Below are 18,810 nucleotides of genomic sequence, written 5' to 3'. Positions count from 1 at the left end.
GTTTCAAAGCTGAACCATATTATCACAAATTTCATCTTCATAATCACATGTGATTTTACAGTAATTTATTGCTTAACTTAAAAAAAAAACAATGCATGTATTTGCGGTTTCTTTGCTTTACTTTGTTTACCTGATATCAGATGGGCGCACAATTCTTTCATTGAGGAAAAGAAAAGATAAGTGAGGGAGATAATATGCACAGGTATTAGTCTTTTATGATCCAGCATTATTGAATGCAAAGCAATACATGAACCTATCTGGTGATTTATGGCCCTGATACAATGAAACTATAATGATCTCCTGACAGATTACGTTCTCTATTCGTCCTTTATCTGATATTGAAATCAAATTGTTGTTGGTTGATTTTAGGTCAACTTACACAAAAGCCAAATACTCACAATTTACACACAGCAAATTTATAATCATCTAAGTCATAAAGTGAATACAAATAAAGCTTTATTTGTGATGTTTTAACAACTAAGAATATTTTTGGTGAACTAAAATTTTATTGCGATATAAACTTATAAAATATGCATATCCTCTGTCCCCCAGATTACATCACATGATTTGTTTATTTTCAAGGGAATATACTTGCAATTCCAACGGAGGGCATCTCAGAAATAAAGTTTCAAAGTCTGGCAGTAACACCAAAAATGAGACAAATGCACCAAAACATATTATTAAAAAAATGAATATATAAATACATGAAATACATAGTTCCACCAATACCCATTTGCTTTTTCAGTTTGTAAAATGTGCGATTTCATCCTCAGCGAACAGTATCCCTTTAAAATGGGTAATCTGTAACAGTATGAAATGCTTTTGGTCTCCCGAGCTATTTTCCTGATGTAAACGTCTACTGAATTATAGATTCAAGGGGATTCCTACAAACAGCTGAGCGTGATAAGGAAACTCTAAAAAGTGGGTCAGGCTTATAGCCGCTTCAAGATCACATGACGTCTGTTTACTCTGCTTCGACAACCAAACTATCCATATCTAGATCCCGCCCAAAAAGCCATAAAACTATTGGTCACGGCACCACAGCTCGGAATATCATTGGAAGACAGATTGTCAATCACAGCTGTTTCAAGCAGTTTCTGTGAGTTCTCAAACGAGTTGGGTTGTTATGGACTTGAGCCACATATGTAAAAGTATGTCGAAGTAATTTTTGTTGTCTTATTCTTTTGTTGGCAAGTAGGAATAATGAACAATAAGCGATGATTATCTAAGCTATACGTTTCAGGTGGTGTCAGGAATACTTTTTTTTAAAGATGTTTCGTCAGTGTTTCAAAGCTAAGATACATATCAAGCTTATGTTGCTCTGTCAGATGAAAAGATATAGTACTCACCAGGATCATCTTTAGATCTAGATTTGGTTTTTGTTTTACCTTTCATTTCAATGTATTTTTTGTAGATAAACATGGAGCCGTTCTCTGTCAGTGTTGGTGACGACAAAGCCACATAGCTATGTTAACGTAAACTTGGTTAGCTGTCCGACAACAATACGTGGAATATGAACAGTCCTCAGGGTTTTTAATATACACGTACTTGGTCTTGTTAACAAAGACACATGTATAGACAGTAAATGCTACCCCACCAAACTTCACCTCGACATAGTGGCATATATTTGCAACCGTAGTAAGTAAAAACAATAAACAGTAATATATTTCTTAAATCACCTCTATATTAGCGTTTCAACAGTTTTATTTGGACAGCGCTACTACGAAGAGTCAACTTCCAAACCATTGAATAATGACGTTATTGCCCTAGAGGCAATCATTTCTCGCCAGTTACATTTAAATTTTTGTCACATTGGATTAATTAAATATATATTTACTTGAGCTATATTATCCTTAAGCTATATGATCTTGTCAAATTAATGGCAGACATTGCATATATATTTCCAAACCACATGTAATTTCTGTGCTAGAGCATGATGATTAATGCATAGAAAATAATCTCAGACCAAGGAGTTATTATTTTTATTTTGGTACTGTTTGCACATATAAGGCAGGTTTAAAACATGCAATCAAAATTTCTTGACCTGAAGTTGTAGACATTTTTATTCATCTGCTCCACATTGATATTGTCATTGTAACATTATTGCTCCAGTTTAGAAAGTCCTATCACACTCCTATATCTTATGCAAATGAACAAGTCTAGACTCCTCTTTGAAGTAACATATGTGATTATTTAATTAAGGTAATAATATATTGCTAAATTTTTACTCAATGGTTGTTGTCATATTCATATTTGATCAAAATCATGAGAATAGAATATTTACAGATGTGTCTCATTTTGAATATTGAAAAATAACTTACATTTTAGGTTTCAGATGTCACAAGATCAGAAAGGGGAAAGATATAACATTTATTATTGCCAAATCAAATTTCAAATGCTGTGAGTTACTATGTTTCGATCAGAGTCTATTGTTTAGAGTAATTCTATGAATTGGGTGTGAGAATGTAGTCACCATAAGAACATGTGAATTGAGTGTGGGAACATAGTCATCACAAGAACATGTGAAAAAATTGTTGTACCTTTGGTGCTTCATTTTGCCAGAAGAGAGTATACCAGTCAACCTTTTGTCTCGAACTTATTCTGATTTTCTGATTCAGCAGACTGGATGTGACCCTGTGACCCCTGGTTGCCAGGGAGAGAGTGGTGGGGCCATGGCTGCTGGGGCTACGGTTGGGGAGAGCCAACTCCAGAGGATTATCCGAGATCTACATGGTACGCCAGCTTTGTGTGTGTGTGAGTGTGTGAATAGATTGGCAGCAGGCAGTTGTTGGCTGAAATGGTGTGACTGAACAGAAGAGACAGGAATCACAAAGGTTTATCATGATACCATGACCTTTGTCCCGGTGTCAAATCTGAGTGTTGACTTTACTTTCGGAGCTACCTGACTTCTGGTTAAAATTATTTTGGAAAAACGTGCGTCCAACCTTATTTTTGTTTAGATAGGGTGTGGTGGAAGCCTCTCTCAGCATGCAGAGAGACAGAGAGTATGTGCTGAGAGTGCACCCATCACGGGTGTCTTTCCAGTTTTTGCGATGGATACGAGGCAAGTCGTATGTATATCAGTTTGCTGTATTTGAAGAGAAATTTGATGTGAAACAGGAAATGTTATCACAAAGGTTTTTGTATATTACTTGGCAAATAGTCCTTTTTTTTCTCTGCAGATAAAAGCCGAATGAAATCTAGCAGCTTTGGGTACATTGTACATATGATATGTATTTATAAGATACTATTTTCTGTGCTAAATGTTTGTGTCATTTGTTATCCTTGAAATTTATTCCCCTGTTTCTTAACTTTCAGAGGCTGTTGGAGAGCTGATGAAAGAGTACAGGGAAAGTGGGGAACCAATCACAGATGACAGTTCAAACCTACATAAATTCTCCTATAAGCTGGAGTACTTGTTACAGGTATGAATCCAATTTCTCTGTGAAAATTTGAATCTATATTTTACTGCAGAATTAGGTGCAAAGGATGAAAATGTAGTATTCTTCATGACAGCACATGATTTGAAAATAACAAAATGTATGCAATATTGAGTGTTTGTTTATCTCTCTGAAAAAACTTTTTTTTTATTTACATAAAATGAATACAAATGCTTATTTCTTCTTTATATTCATTCCAACTCCACACACACACACACACACACACACACACACACACACACACACACACACACACACACACACACACACACACACACACACACACACACACACACACACACACACATACACTCATCAGTTTGACCAGAAGGAGAAGACCACGTTTCTAGGTACAAAGAGGGATTACTGGGATTACTTCACTGACTGTTTGGCGAAAATCAAAGGAGCAAATGATGGCATCCGTTTTGTCAAATCAATTACTGAGGTATAAACTTTAAAAAACTTTTTTTTTTTTACATTGACTAACTTTTATATTGATTATAAATTATCATCACTGATATTATATAGCATGCAATTTGGAAAATACATTAATTCACGTTTTCTATAAACACAGTGTAATTTTATATGCTTTCTAAAGGAGATTTAAAATTGATAAAACAAACTTGTAATTCATTTTGAACTCTGTTTTGCAACTTGAGATTTAAGTTAACATAATGAAACCCCCATTTATTTACTTTTTAATATGTGGATGATCCTAGAATGTAAGTAAAATCTGTGCCTTTTCTCTCGTTAGCTTAAGACATCTCTGGGAAAGGGACGTGCATTTATACGCTACTCCCTTGTACACCAGCGACTGGCTGACACGCTTCAGCAGTGCCTAATGAACCAGAGAGTAACCAGGTAAACTTTCAGAGGCTAATGCTTGAAAAACATATGAGACAATTCTAGTGCTTTTTAAATAAACCCAATATTTGTACATTTCATATTTATCAATGTGCTAATTTTTAGATTTCACAAGACCAAAATAGGAAAATAGCTTTATTTTTCAGATACCAAGAATGCTAAAAGTGGTCCATTTTTGTCTTTCTCACAGTGATTGGTACTATGCAAGAAGCCCCTTCTTAAAGCCTCACCTAAGCGTTGATATCATAAGTCATATCTATGAACTCAATGAGGTCCAGTTTGATGTGGCCTCCAGAGGTTATGACCTTGATGCCTCATGGCCCACCTTTGCAAGGTAAAAATATGAATCTTGAAACATGCGATGGTAATAAGCTGTCTACAATATCAAAGAAACAAGATGAAGCAGTGTATGAATTTGTTTTATAACTACTGTTTTAGAGATTTCATGTATTATCAACAAGTTTGATGTTGACTTGTTTTTCGTAATACACAGGAGGACTCTGGCAAATTCACCTGGCAGCATGTGGAAACCACCCAGCCGCAGTTCTAGCATAAACAGTCTGGCCAGCAGCTACTCTCAGGTAACTCTTGTAATGATACTCACAAACATTAGCGATCTTTGATCACACCATCTGAACCATCCCTGTCTTCCCCTCTGGTTGCTCTCACAACAATCTAGCATGCGTCTGAGTTCCTCTCTAGCCCAGAGTATAATCAGGGCCTGCTGAATGAACTGAATGAGTCCCTGCCTGTCTGCACTGAGGGTGTCAGCACAGTTGAAGACCTACGCCTGGAGCTGGACCAGTCGGAGCTGAAGCAAAGAGAGCTTCTTGATAAGATGCAGCAGCTCGGTGAAGAGGCTGCTGAGCTCCGAGGAGTTGTAGTGGAGCTCCAAAGGCAGCTGGATGTGTCTCTTGCTGCCCAAGTGGATCATCAGAATTTGCAAGAAGAACTCAAGGCCCTGCAAGGGAGAGAGGAGGACCTTTCCAGAGAAGTGGAAGACCTCAGGTCTGGGGAACAAGCCAAAGTGGACGAGCAACGCTCACTCCAGGAAAAGTTGGCAGCTGCTGAGGGGAAGAACATAGATCTCCTGGCCAAGTTGGATGGAGTTTTGAACGAGAAAGGCCAACAGGCTGCTAATTTCTTTGATTCAGCACAAAAGATGCATGAGCTATTGGACAGATTGAAGGAAGCAGAAAAGGGAAAGATGGAGGCCATTGCTGAAGCAGAGGAAAAGAAGAGGCTGATAGAGAGGCTAGAGGAGGAGCTGAAAATCAAGGAAGTAGCAGCAAAAGATGGTGAAACAACGCTAGATGCATTAGTTACATCTGTTGCAGAGGAGAAAAACAAGTTGGAGGACAAAATTAAGGAACAGTGTGCTGAACTTGACAAGCTGCAGGGAGCACTGACTGTGAGAGAAAAAGAGTCTAGCAACCTACAGAGGCAATTGCAAGATGTGCAAAGCTCTTTAGAGGAGAAGGAGAAAGAATTCGAGGAGGTGAAAAGAGCAGTGCTGGAGGATCAAGACGAAGTGCAGAAGAAGGCCGATAGCTTAAAGGAATCGTTACAAGCAGAGGTCAGTTCCCTAAAGGAGCAGCTAAATGATAAAGAGATAGAGCTCAACTGCAACTTTAAGACCATACAACAGCTGGAAAGCAAGAACCAAGACTTGACTACAGAGAGAGACAAACTCGCTACAACCCTTCCTCAGCTCGAGAGTTGCATCAAAGAACAAGACACAAAGATTGATGACTACAAAAAGCAATGTGCCAATCTCATGGAGCTAAACAAGAAACTCATCACAACAGTGAAAAGAAATGAGGAGCTAAAGAAGGAAATGCTAGAAAACCGAGCTATTCTTGAAAGTGAATTAGCATCTTTAAGGACTTCTGAGAATCAACTTCGAGGACACCTGGAAGATACGAAGATGACAGTGGATGAAAAAGAAAAGAGGCTGCGTGAGGAGAATCGCAAGCTTGATGAAAGCCTGCAGCGTGCCAACATGGCCACAAAGGTCTCAGATTCCATGTCAAAGCGACTGGAGCAGGAGAATCAGAGTCTCAGAGAGGAGCAAGACACTGTAAAAGCTGCTCTTAGCAGAATGCAAAATGACTTGAAAAGTGTTCATGGGCAGATTGGAGAGTTAGAGAAGAATTTAGGAGCTTCGCGCAGCAATGAAGTTAATCTTCAAGAGCAACTCCAAGCCATGGCTGCCCAGCTGGATACTAAAGAGAAGAACCTTGTTGAAGTCCAGTCCAAGATTACAGTGTTAGAGGCCAGGGAGAAGGAACTCGAGATGGAAAAGGCCAGTGCTGAAACAACATGCGCTAGACAGACAGAAATGATAGAAATGGTTACCTCAGAAAAGCGTGCAATGGAGAAATCTCAGCTGGAGATGAATGCAGTTCAAGTCAAGGAGAATCAAGAAGTGACTGTCAAACTGACTGTTGTTGAGGGCCAGTTGGATGTGAGCATGAAAGAAGTATCTAGGTTACAAGCAGAAATCCTAGACCTCAGAGTGAATGTGCAGAGATCCGAGGAGGAAAAACTGAAATCCCAAACACAGCTTGAGCTGACAGAGGCCCAAAGAGACGAACTCAGGACTCTGACAGAACAGCTCAAAGTCCAGATCGAGGGACTAAATCAGAGGCATGTAGCAGAGCTTTTGGAGTGCAAAAAGAAGGAGGAGGCTTTGATTGAGCAGCATGATAGAGAAGTAGCTGCCAATGCTGAGCTGTCTATCTCTGCAACTGCCATTCGAGAAGAGTTGTCCACCATAAAAGCTGAAAATGAACGACTGGCTCTTGAAAACACTGAGATACAAGAGGGTCTGCACAGGGCAAACACAGAGATGGCAGAGCTGGGGATGACCATCTGTAAGTTAAATGCAGAAAAAGAGGATATCAGAAGGGAGTGGACAGAAGAAGCTGCCAGGGTTGATGAGCTGAACAAAGATGTGGAGCAGCTTGAGGACTCTCTCAGAGAATTGCAGCTAGAAAATAAAAAAGTGAAAGAAGAGCTGGCACAAAAAGAGAATCTTCCAGGAACTATTACTGAGCTACAGGAGCAGTTGGAAAAGACCAGGGGTCAAGTGCAGACCCTCAAGGACTCCAGCCAAGAGGAGATGGAGGCAGTCAAATTCCAAATGAGCTCTGACAACATGAATCACCAGACCCAGTTGAAGGTGAGTTACTCTCTTATATTACTACTAAAGTTCATAGGACTGTGTATACATATTTTTTTCATGTCTTTTATCTTTTAGAGTGTCACTGAACAGCTGGAGAAGGTAAAAGTCCAGCTACAGGAAAAGTTGAAGAATGTATCCTGTTTACAGGGGAGAGTGTCTGAATTAGAGGTTTGTGTCCTCAAATAATCAAATGTTTAAGTGTTTTTAAAGTGTAAAATATTGGAGTACAATGTTTTGCTTTCTTTAAGACTAATTAGACAGCTTGATTGCTTGAGTTTTGCTTTAATTGATTGCAGTTGTCAACATTTTTTAACACAACATATTGTGGATTGCTGAGATGGCATTGCCAGTGCATGGTGCCTCCACCTGTCTTTATTGCCTGTAACTTGCTTGCAGACTTGAGTACTTAAATTGCAGGAAAGTTACTTTTGATGTGTGTTTGTATTGTAAGTGAGAACCAAAAGTGAAATTTTAGAATAGTCAGATATTTATAACTCACATACATCCACCAGTATGTATTTCCACAAGGGGCATATCAGTTATGTAGGTCATTAAAATGATATTCTGTCAAATTTTAAAAGTCAAATTTTTTTCTTTACATATTGTTATTTTTGTAAATTATGGCCTTTTGATTTTAATTAGGCTGTGAATGAGCAGTACCTGCAGCTGAATGGTGAGAAAGATGCTCACATCGTAAAAAGAGAAGCTGATATTCAAGAGGGCAAAAGGGAGATCCAGCAACTGAGGGATGCGATAACCAGGTGTGCCGATCACTCGCACTTACGTACTGATGTGAATGATTGTAAAAGGACTACAGTACTGAATGATTTCCATTTCATTTATGCTTATCAGTGCTGAAGATGCACACTTGGCTGTGCAAAATGTCTGTGAAGAACTGACAGGAAAGCTTCATGCTGCAGAAGCTGAAAGACAGAGTGAATCTCTGAAAATGACAGCAGAGATTGATGACCTCAACAGAACAAAAGCCAACCTCGAGGAACGGCTCATCGAGCTTATAAGGTATCGCCTATGTGTAATTCAGGTGTATGTTTTTTTTTTTTGTTTCTTTGAAAAGCTTCATTAATTTTTGAAGAAATTAAGAAGGTAACCTTAAAGGCTGCTAGGCCGACCAGTTGTCCCTGTGGCCATAGACTGATTTTGATCTTTTTGATTGAGAGTACTTCATACTAGAGCTTGACCCCGTTGACTGGGACCTTATGTATTTAGTTTGACAGCAGGGTGAGCTTGTATTTATATTATCTAGCTCTCTTAGGGAGTGGAATGACTGTGTAAGAATCCAAAAGTATGTTGCTAGAGACAAACAAATATCACTGTAAGCAGACGAGATAGAAACAGCATGAAAACAGTACATGTTGGCCCATGCACTGGTATACTCGTCATGGTTGCTGGAAACAGCAGGGACTCTCTGCTACTGTCACACGGGCTTTTGTTTTCCGAATGATTTGTGCACATCCCTGGGAAACAAGGCCATGTGATGGACATCACTGCCAGGGAACCAAGTTTCATATTTTGAAAAGATGCTGTGTGAGGTAGTGTTGGGAAGTTCAACTCTTTTTAGGGAATCAGCTCTTTTTGCTCAGCTCCCAAAGAAGAGCCAGCTCTTTCAACTCCTGAATGACTCTTAATTTAGGACTTTATGTTATCTTGTTATATACTTGACCTTAAATAGCAAAAATCAATGGTTTGTGTATTGAAAATCCAATTGTGATTGGTGTTTTCTATGAGAAACCTTACAATTACCTAAATTTGTGCATTTATTCAATTATAAAACCATTCTTACTTTTGTTTGATATTTGATCAAACCTTTTTATTGCACAAATAAACAAAAAAACAGCAAACAAATCCACAGAGCAGAACCAGAACAAAACTCAAGGAAAAATTATAAATATCCTCAGTGCAGGCTGGCATTCAGAAAAATCAGATGCCTCAGCTTTGATGGACTGTAGTGATGTGTCATGCGCAAAAGATGCAACTGTGAGAGCTGATGCTTTGTAGTGAATCAGAAAAGCATTGAGTGAGAGCTGGCTCACAGTTTTTTCCATTCCCTGCTTAGCTCGCCCAGTGCTCAGCCCCAGTACTGCCCCCTCTCTGTTTTCACATATTGGTGTGATCCTATGTCCTATATCAAAACAAAGTTCTGCCGTTAGCAAAGCTGGGTCTTAGCTGACTACAGTGACATTTACAGTGGTGGATGTTTTTGCATGCAAACAATGCGTTGCATGCTGTATTTGCAGAGATGCACAGTATACAATGGATTTAAAAAGATCCACTCTCTCACTTTCTTGTAATAGGCATAGGTTTTCCCCAATCACATTATAATATGACATACTTCTTGCCAATTCAGGTGCCAACAAAAGACATAATTTCATCCCCAATTTTATCCTCCAAGGTGCACTACCAAATGCCGCAGGACGTCATTCTTACCTGTAGAATCAGACCGTTTAACTTGGTCAGGTAACAGCATCACGCTTTCTCATTTCATCCCACCATCAATCTGCCTGTATTTTACGCTTATAACTTATTTATCTTATACGCTGATACCTTATATTTTATTATTTTTCTTTCATTCTGTTTATTTCATCTTATTTATTTCATACTGTACGGAACATCTGGGATCTCTCAATTTCCTCTGTGATCAATGAAGCATTTCTGATTCTGATAATACTAGCCATGAAGGTTCTGCCCCACAGGCTGCAAGATGCATTTTCACTATTGCACAGTGTGATGCTCCTTGTTGTAGCGACAGGTCAGCAGGTTTGAGCCTAGTCAGTTAATCAGACTCACAGGAATATATTTAAGTTTATCTCCTATTGGAGATCAGTGGAAATTACCATCAGTCAAGTTGCACCACTTAATCGTGTAACATGCACATAAGTAGAGGAAGAGATAACTTGTCTTCTTATTTATTTATTGTTTAATTTCCTCAAATACCTTTAAACTGTTGACTGTATTTCATACTGCAGCTTTTTCATCCTTTCTCAACTGTGCTGATGCTGCAATTTCTTGGGAGCGCCTAGGTATACTTCTTCTGATGTATAGCAGAAATCTAATATTTTTAATCTTCCCAGAATCTTTGCTCTGCTCTACTCTTTGCTCTATCTGTTCCTCATGTGGCACTGCATTTTACAGAGACTAGGGTCACAATGCAAATTGCCAGTTAAGAAGAATGGATGCACATCAACTTTCCATTTCATCTTTCATTCATGTCTAACAAAGCAGTTTGACAAAGCAGCTGTTCATTACTTTCAAAGGTGTGTGCATCTCTGTCCTTCCTTTTTTTGATTCTGAACCATGTCTGAATCTTCAGTCATACAGTCTCAAATTTTCTAGACAGCAGATCATGCTGACCAATGAGACCATGAACTCTGATGAATGCTCCAAACGATGACGTATGATCCCATCTTTACAGATTATTGGGTACCATCAAAGACCAGACCAGTAGTGTACATAATCCCTATCCCAATCTTCTCAAGTGGTAAAGATGCATCAACGGGTGTGCAGTATTTTTCTCACCAACTGGGTTATGTTGATATTTTCTTTTGATTTTAATGCAGTTATTATAGGCTGTTAAGTTGAATTTGGGTAGCTTTATGACTCATGACCCAAACAGGAGGTTATAGTTGGAATTTCAAATCGATTTGTTATAAAAGATTTTAGAACATGACCATGCACCTCTGACCACCAGTTTCATTTGGATGAGAATTCTTAGATTGTAATACAAGCAGATAGTCAAACAATTTCGATTGTCTCACTGCTCTGACATGTGAACATTAATATTCAGGCCCAGTCTCAGGATTAACTCAAGACCCCGCAGTGCAGGGTAAAAAGAAAACCTCTTGATTGCACCACATGTGTGAGGCGTAGACCCTAAAAGCAATAGCTCATGTAAGGCTCCATCATACAAATGCAATTTAGAGAGACAGTATGTGACACTCATCGATAAAAAGTGAACAACGGTTGAAGGCTTCTTTGAGTTTTAAATACTACAAATACTTTGAAGACGATAGCATTACATACATACATTACAACAATTTCTAATAGCTACAGATATATTTGAACTTATGTTTCATAGACAAAAAATGTGAATGTACAGTGATTCATTTCTGTCTCTTCACTTAAGTTATGGCCAAATTATTTTACTGCATTTTATACTCATATAAACTGATGTTCTCTTATGTGTGTCACTTGGTAAAACAAAGGTAATTCCAAAAATGAAATTGATCCAAACTAAACATGGTTGTTTTGTTTTTTGTATGTATGTTTTTGCCTACATTTGTTTTCCATCAGGGACAAAGATGCTCTGTGGCAGAAGTCAGATGCCCTGGAATTTGAGCAGAAGCTTCGGGCAGAAGAGCGCTGGTGGTTGATGGATAAAGAGGCAACTCACTGCCTTGGCTGTCAAGGCCAGTTCACGTGGTGGCTGCGCAGACATCACTGCAGGTTGGCTTTCACAGACAACGTGGACACTTATTGTTCAATGTTGCTGGCACTTTTCCTCTGAACAGTACAGTAACATTTTAATGTTTCTGCTTGACAGGACAATTTTTTGTTCAGCATGCAAGTCACAAAAGATATTACAGAATAAAGCCAATCATTTTCTTATTAAGTCATATATTGCTCTTTTATTATTAGACTTTGTGGTCGCATCTTCTGCTACTACTGCAGCAACAACTTTGTGATGACCAAGCACAGTGGCAAGAAGGAGCGTTGTTGCAGGGAGTGTTACACAGAGCACAGTGCTGTAGTAGAAAGGTTTACAGAGGCAGAGTTGAGTCCATCAGACCTTCAGCCTCTGCCACCTGGAGCTGGACCTCAGCCACCACCTGAACCTGCCCCATATAAACCCACTCCCAGGGTAACTGGTAAGTTTCTGCTTGGAGACAAAAGCTGTGTTTTCATAAAAAGCTGTGTAAAGTAATCATCCAAATAAAAGAGCAGGTGATTTGTTCCACAGTTATGAATATTTTAATGCGCCCTGAGTAAAATCATAAAAACAACACATTGATTTTGGCTGTCATATTTTGAATATTCAATTATTACCTTAAATATTTATTGTGTTCACTCAAAAATCCCATTTGTCTTGAACTAGTAACAGATTTGCTTGACACTTACCGCTGCCAAGCATTTATTTTTCCACCAAGATAAAGCCTTTCTTGCACAGATGCAGAATAGAAGGATGCAGGCTAAAAGCCATAATCACTACACAAGTGTTTAGTCTGATACTGTTAATGAAAGTTTGGCCCCAAAACTTTAAGATTTGTTACCCCTCAATTCCACAAATTACAATCAAGAAAATGGAGGACAATTTCATGATTCAAAGCTGGCATGTCAATTTGCAAAATTTCCTGCAAACAAAAGGTCTATCTTTTATGGAAACACAAAGGCAACAGGTACTTTGTGGGAGCAAATAATCAGTTACATTGTTCCATCATTCGTGTCTACATACAGACTCATAGTCTCACATACAAGGCTCAACAGTGCATAAAACTGTGGCTCTAAGAGATAAATCATGTAATTAGATAAGAAGAAAGGGGATGGCATAACTGCTAAAATTAGAAAGAGACTTTTCTTTTAGCCTTAATAACAATGAGTAGCATAATATGACTCTTTTTGGTGGCTAATTTCAACAGCAATTATATATTTTTTATGCACCGTTGAAAAAAAAAAATAAAAGGTGCAGTTGATTTGTCTTAAACGGCTATTCATTCCAGTTTATTCTCCTAGTTTCAGAGACTGGCAACACATCTGACGAAGGCGCCTTCGACATCATTACTGAAGAGGAAGTGAATGGCGTCTATGACAGTGACACCACATCACAGACCACTGGAGGCTCCTTTGAGGGAGAACACGATCGAAGGCCTCCAGGATCTTTGGATTTGTAAGTCCAGCATTTACATGAGGACAAAATTTAAAGATGGACAATGAATCAGTATGTGAATTTTGTCGATTAAAATCAAACACAGGTAAGAACAAGTAATATGAGCTCTCTGAATCATTGTTCAACCACAAATATTAAGTCATTTCATGTAATAAGCGGTGAGTATGCCTACATAAGCAGAAAAAACATGCACATAAAGATTACTTTCTTGATAAATGTATTGATGTTGATGTGTTTCAGTAGGGAAATCATCTTGACAAATCCACAGCTTTAATTTTAGTTCCTTGAACTTTCAAAGTTTGGAAGCAGGACTTTCAAAAGTTCACCAGTCATGAATGCAGTTGATTGGCCCTGCCTGTGAACACCCTCTTTTAATTACCGGTAGTCTGCTTAGCAATCACATTCCTCACAATCTCGGCTTCCCACTGTTCTGACTTGCTGTCATTAATACTTTATACAAATGTGGCTACAGTCATAGGAGTCCATTTGAATGAAGAGAAGTTCATCTTTTCATTGATGGGTTGGATGAAAAGAACTTTGAAGGGGTAATCATTTTATGTAATTATAAGTTACCTGCTTAAGGCATATAATTGCTTTTTGAATGAGCATAGTAATTTTCCACGAATGTATTTAGAACCAGACACTGGTATTTTGAAGTTTTAACAGTCATGATAATTGAACATAGATATAATGAAAAAATGACAATATTTTCCTTTATTGTTGTGACATTTATAGAGGTGTCGGAGATGTGACCCCTGATGATCCAGAGGAGATTGTTCCCACTGTTCAGGATTCAGAGATCAACCTTCTCAAATCTGGAGAAATCACGTAGGTTTCTTGTTCTTTTCAATGCATGAGTGACTCACCCGAGGACACTGTAATTTATCATGGAAACTCTTCACACAGGATGACTGTCCCGCTCAGCATTGACGATATCTCTCAGTTTGGTGATGGCTCCAGAGAACTCTTCATCAAGTCCAGCTGTTACAGTGTAATAACAGTTGCTGTCGGTGACTGTGGGCAAACCATCAGCTGGATATTTTCATCAGAGCCCAAAAGTATCTCCTTTAGTGTGGTTTTCCAGGAATCCACTGACTGTCAGGTGCAACAGTCAAAGGTAAATTCAGTGTGTAGGTGTTGCTCAAACATATGTTTCCACCTTAGAATTGGTTGTCATTCAATCACCAATCCTCACAACACATTTTAACAAAATTTTCTTGTATATTACAAAATTCAGCAATATGTTCTTGTTTGGAATTCCTTTAGACAAAAAGATTACAAGTGCAATGTATAACGCACCCACACAATTTTTAGTTGAACTCTACTGACAGTCTGGTAACATTCAAATGATAGCATTTAATGACTTAAAGTACATTATTAAATTTAACATTTGCAATAATTTCTCTAGTTTTTCAAAGCAATACAGTCTAGTTAGACAGAATAAATCTACTTGTGGCATGGCGTTGGCCGTGTGTGATTAGGTCTTTGTAGTGTAAGAGTAATACTATTTTAAAAATGTCCCTATTGGGACGGTCCTGGTAACTCTGGCCAAACCATTCCCCTTTTGTTGTTTTTTTGATCCAATCCTGTTGGTACTTAAAATGGCAGCTAACTTTAATCAGCACTTTCAGATAAAATACCTTACTTTCACAATTGCAAGGATTTCTTTACCTGCGAAAATTCTGCTCTGCTGTCTGTGATATTTTATTAGATAAAATTGACATTTCTCTCTTTTTTTATATGGATGTCTTTTTAAAACTTATTACCTTTGCATTTTTTTAATTAAAATTTTAATGTACAACCAGCAGCTTAATAAATTCATATGATCATGCTGATTTTTTTAATACAACAGTAGCATAGCTTGACAGTGCATTTTGAATCTGTCATATTGCACTTTGTAGCTCTAAACATAACAGGGCAGTGTCAGCTTTTTGGGTGAGTGACTGCTACATGTTAACAACAGTCAATCACACGAACCCCTGCTTTGGGGTCTTACTGAATGTGAATTAACATTTAACATTGACCGGAAAGTCTCATGTTGCAGTAATGCGCTGTTTTCTTCTTCAGTTTGCCTCAGCCATTGTTAGTAAAATCTTTCAAGCTCGATGAAAACTTCACACATTCTCATTTTACTTCGACAGGATGCCCTTGAAGTAACATCACAAATGTATTCTATCATGCATTTTTAGTCCTCAGCTGTATGAGAAAAATCTTTGATGGCATTATTGGTGAACAAACTCAAATATTTCGTGAAGCCAGAATTGCTTGTAAGATTTTTTGCTAAGAGTGATAAGAATTCAAAACAGAGGAACAAATAAATTTGTGATCAATTTTAAGGACCTTTCGTAAATTGTTTGTGTTTATCTGTCAGGTCCTGATTCCTCTGACTCGCTGCAGCTCCCACAAAGAGACAATACAGGGACAGCTGAAAGTCAGACGCCCTGGCATCTACACACTCATCTTTGACAACTCCTTCTCAAGGTAGGGAATGGCATGACCTGGTTTCCCCTGTGGTTTGTTCTTTTCAGCGAAGCAGCCTATGAATAACCGAGAACTGTAAACTCATAACATAATATACGGTCCATCTTGGGCGTGTAGGTTTCATATAGTATCTTTTTTGCCTTAGTATCTTGTTCCATGTTAACGAATCAGCCCCCTCTCATCAGAAACATTATTCCAACAGGTTTATATCCAAGAAAGTCCTCTACCATCTGACCATGGAAAAGCCGATAATTTATGATGGAAGTGACTTTCCCTGAAGCTCTATTACTTGGTGTCACAGATGCGCCATCACCATGTAACTGTGTCAACGACGGGCAATTCAGTTCAATTACTTTTCTAATTACTTTCTGTTTCTTAGCTGTTTTTTTCTCTAGTCTGTTCTGCCAAGTATTTTATATTTTCAGAAATATTCTATATTGTTGAACTTTACTTTAAGGTGCGCTCCCGTTTTAAGTGTAATCAAAACAAAGCATTATGATAAAAGGGTTTTAGACAAAGACATGAAAAAACACATGATCCAATCTAAATCAGATGTAATTGACATACACTGAAGAGTTTAGTTGTTTGTTCCTATAAGTTTTGTTGGTTTTTTTTTGTCTCTCTTTAGAATGCAAATAAACATGACACCAGCATTTATTATGGTAAAAGAACATTTGTGCAAGAATAATCAGAAAATAGGTTTATAAAATGTTTTTTTAGCACTACTTATTGCCAGAAGCAGCAGGTAAATGGTCTACAGGGATTTATCTTTCTGGCATTGACTTGTCTGAACACTATACAGTATATTTGCACTGTCCCTGCAGAGGAAAGACACTTAGCAGTAACTAGAAACCTACCAGGGAAAATTCTGTTTCTGGTTAAATACAAAGTAAATACACTTTGTGCAAAATCTCAGGAGTGGGGCATTAAACTGTCCTCCGAGAAGAAGAATGTCCTATTTTTAAGTTTATGGAAAGTCAAGATCGAGAAGCAAACAAACATTTTATTTGAGATGTAATGAGACTCTCAAATAGGCCTTTCTCCACCCAGTTTATAGGATAGAGGTAACGAAGCCAATGACCTGTCACTACGCTGACATTTTGTGACAGCGTATTGTGTCAGGGACTATGTTTTCAAAGTGCCTATCATTTTAATTGCTTTGTAAAACGGTTTATTTTACCCTGATCGCAACAGAGATCATTACATACTGTTTGAGAAGTAACTACCAGTGAGACAAAATCACAATATGCACAATATTGCGTGTTGAAGTTAAATCGGTCTAAAGGATTTTTATGTGCGTTTATGTCTGATTTGTGTCCTGAAGTCTTTTCCTCATGGTTAGAAATGTATCTGCTTTTATCTTACTTGAATATTGAAAGCTGTTTTTCTTTCTCAAACCATAGAAAATATCCTGGTCACCTTCATATATTTCTGCATACTACACAAGTATTCAAGAGCTTATGTCTATGCTGCTTTTTTAGAGATCTATTTATATTACATTGACAGATCTCTTATATTTTTAAGGGTGGAAATAAGTGCAATTTGTATTCAAAGCCTCATATTTTCTCTACAGAACTGCACATGGGCTAATTAAGAAAGCCAAAAACGAATCTTCATCAAAAGATTATCTCATGGACATTTTTTTACTTGCTCTTTCACGGTGCTAAATGCGCATTAATAATTACTGCAAGCCCTCTTTTAACGGATCTGTCAAAGGCCCAGTAAACAACAATAAAATGTGTGAGTGAAGATCCTTTCAACATTTGATAATTTGTGTTTTGATTTGTGTTTGACAACTACAAAATGCCTGCATTTATTCAGAAATATGAAGTAAACAAAGATGTCAACACATGTTAAAACAAATGTGTCTGTCTCATAGTAAGCCTTTATTGGTGAATGTATAAACACAGACCAAAAGGTGAATAATTCCCTTAATAAGCCATGAACTAAATCAGAAAGGTCTTGCTATAGATTTTGTTCTGAAATCAAACGGACATTGTGGCAAAAGGCTTTTTCTACAGTGATTTGAGAGTGAAACAAAATCTTAGGGTTGATCCTGTCAGGTTGCTGCCAGCAGTCAATGGAGCAATTTCAGCATTTTAAGTCTGCTCCAGGCAGGCAAATGAAAACAGCACCGCAGGGAATGAAAGGTCCTTACAATAAGAAGTGACAAAAAAGAAATCTCTCCTTCATTCAGTAAGATTCACTAATTAATCTCATTCTAGTGCAACAGAGCAGTAAAAACAGAGTTCAGGCCTTGTTATTTAATTGGTTTACCCACATCAGGTGGCCTAGTGCTTCACATATGTTGAACTCCCAGGATTACAAGGAATGTTTTCTATCCATGAAAGAATCGCTGTGATTTTATCCTTGATGATAGCGATCCCTTTTCTAAACAATATTTTGTTAAATGCCATTTTTTTCTCCCTTTAAATAAGGGCATTATTAGACTTCAACCTTTTGGCTTTTCAGATTTAGGAGTGTGCGTTTGTATTTTACATGTTCAGTGGTAGATAATTAATGAATGAATGTTCAATCAGACTGTCTTTATATAACAATGGAAATGCCCCTGCAAACAGGAAGACACAATAAAAAAATGATAATGACTGTGTGGTTTATTCATTCATCCTGCATTAAAGGCGTCCCACACTTCTTTTCACTTTACATCTCTTTGCAACAATTTTCACACCAGTTTCCAACTATGGAGGATGATACTGAACGTTATAACGAATATTAAGAAGAAAGGGGATGGCATAACTGCTAAAATTAGAAAGAGACTTTTCTTTTAGCCTTAATAACAATGAGTAGCATAATATGACTCTTTTTGGTGAACGAATATTTTAACAAAGGACTGTCTGAGCATATACATTAGCTTCCTGTGTGTTTGTCGTAGCAACAAGACCCTTGTAAAGCCCCTTTTCTTGTACTAAATGTTAAGT

General features: G+C 37.8%; 1 protein-coding gene across 2 annotated transcripts; it reads left to right on the top strand.

The window, feature by feature from the left end:
* Positions 1 to 1,090: 1,090 nt before the first annotated feature.
* On the top strand, positions 1,091 to 18,478 carry fyco1a (FYVE and coiled-coil domain autophagy adaptor 1a). Of its 2 annotated transcripts, none has more exons than XM_086161857.1 (18): positions 1,091 to 1,151; positions 2,622 to 2,733; positions 3,319 to 3,425; positions 3,760 to 3,885; positions 4,195 to 4,301; positions 4,495 to 4,638; positions 4,798 to 4,885; positions 4,984 to 7,488; positions 7,567 to 7,659; positions 8,134 to 8,252; positions 8,344 to 8,511; positions 11,800 to 11,952; positions 12,145 to 12,374; positions 13,237 to 13,390; positions 14,126 to 14,218; positions 14,297 to 14,507; positions 15,762 to 15,871; positions 16,074 to 18,478. In XM_086161857.1, exons 2-18 carry the CDS (start codon positions 2,673 to 2,675, stop codon positions 16,147 to 16,149), a joined length of 4,545 nt encoding a protein of 1,514 aa, XP_086017983.1. In that variant the 5' UTR covers positions 1,091 to 1,151; positions 2,622 to 2,672; the 3' UTR covers positions 16,150 to 18,478. The 2 variants fall into 2 exon arrangements, with proteins under 2 accessions (XP_086017983.1, XP_086017982.1); XM_086161856.1 differs by having other exon boundaries at positions 2,619 to 2,733.
* Positions 18,479 to 18,810: the final 332 nt, after the last annotated feature.

Source organism: Fistularia commersonii, chromosome 16, assembly GCF_037954325.1.
Source record: "Fistularia commersonii isolate RoL2024-O1a breed Wild chromosome 16, RoL_Fcom_v1.0, whole genome shotgun sequence".
NCBI classification, from domain to species: Eukaryota; Metazoa; Chordata; class Actinopteri; order Syngnathiformes; family Fistulariidae; genus Fistularia; species Fistularia commersonii.
Note: the sequence above shows the minus strand (reverse complement) of the source record. Positions and strands in the feature narration are given on the sequence as shown.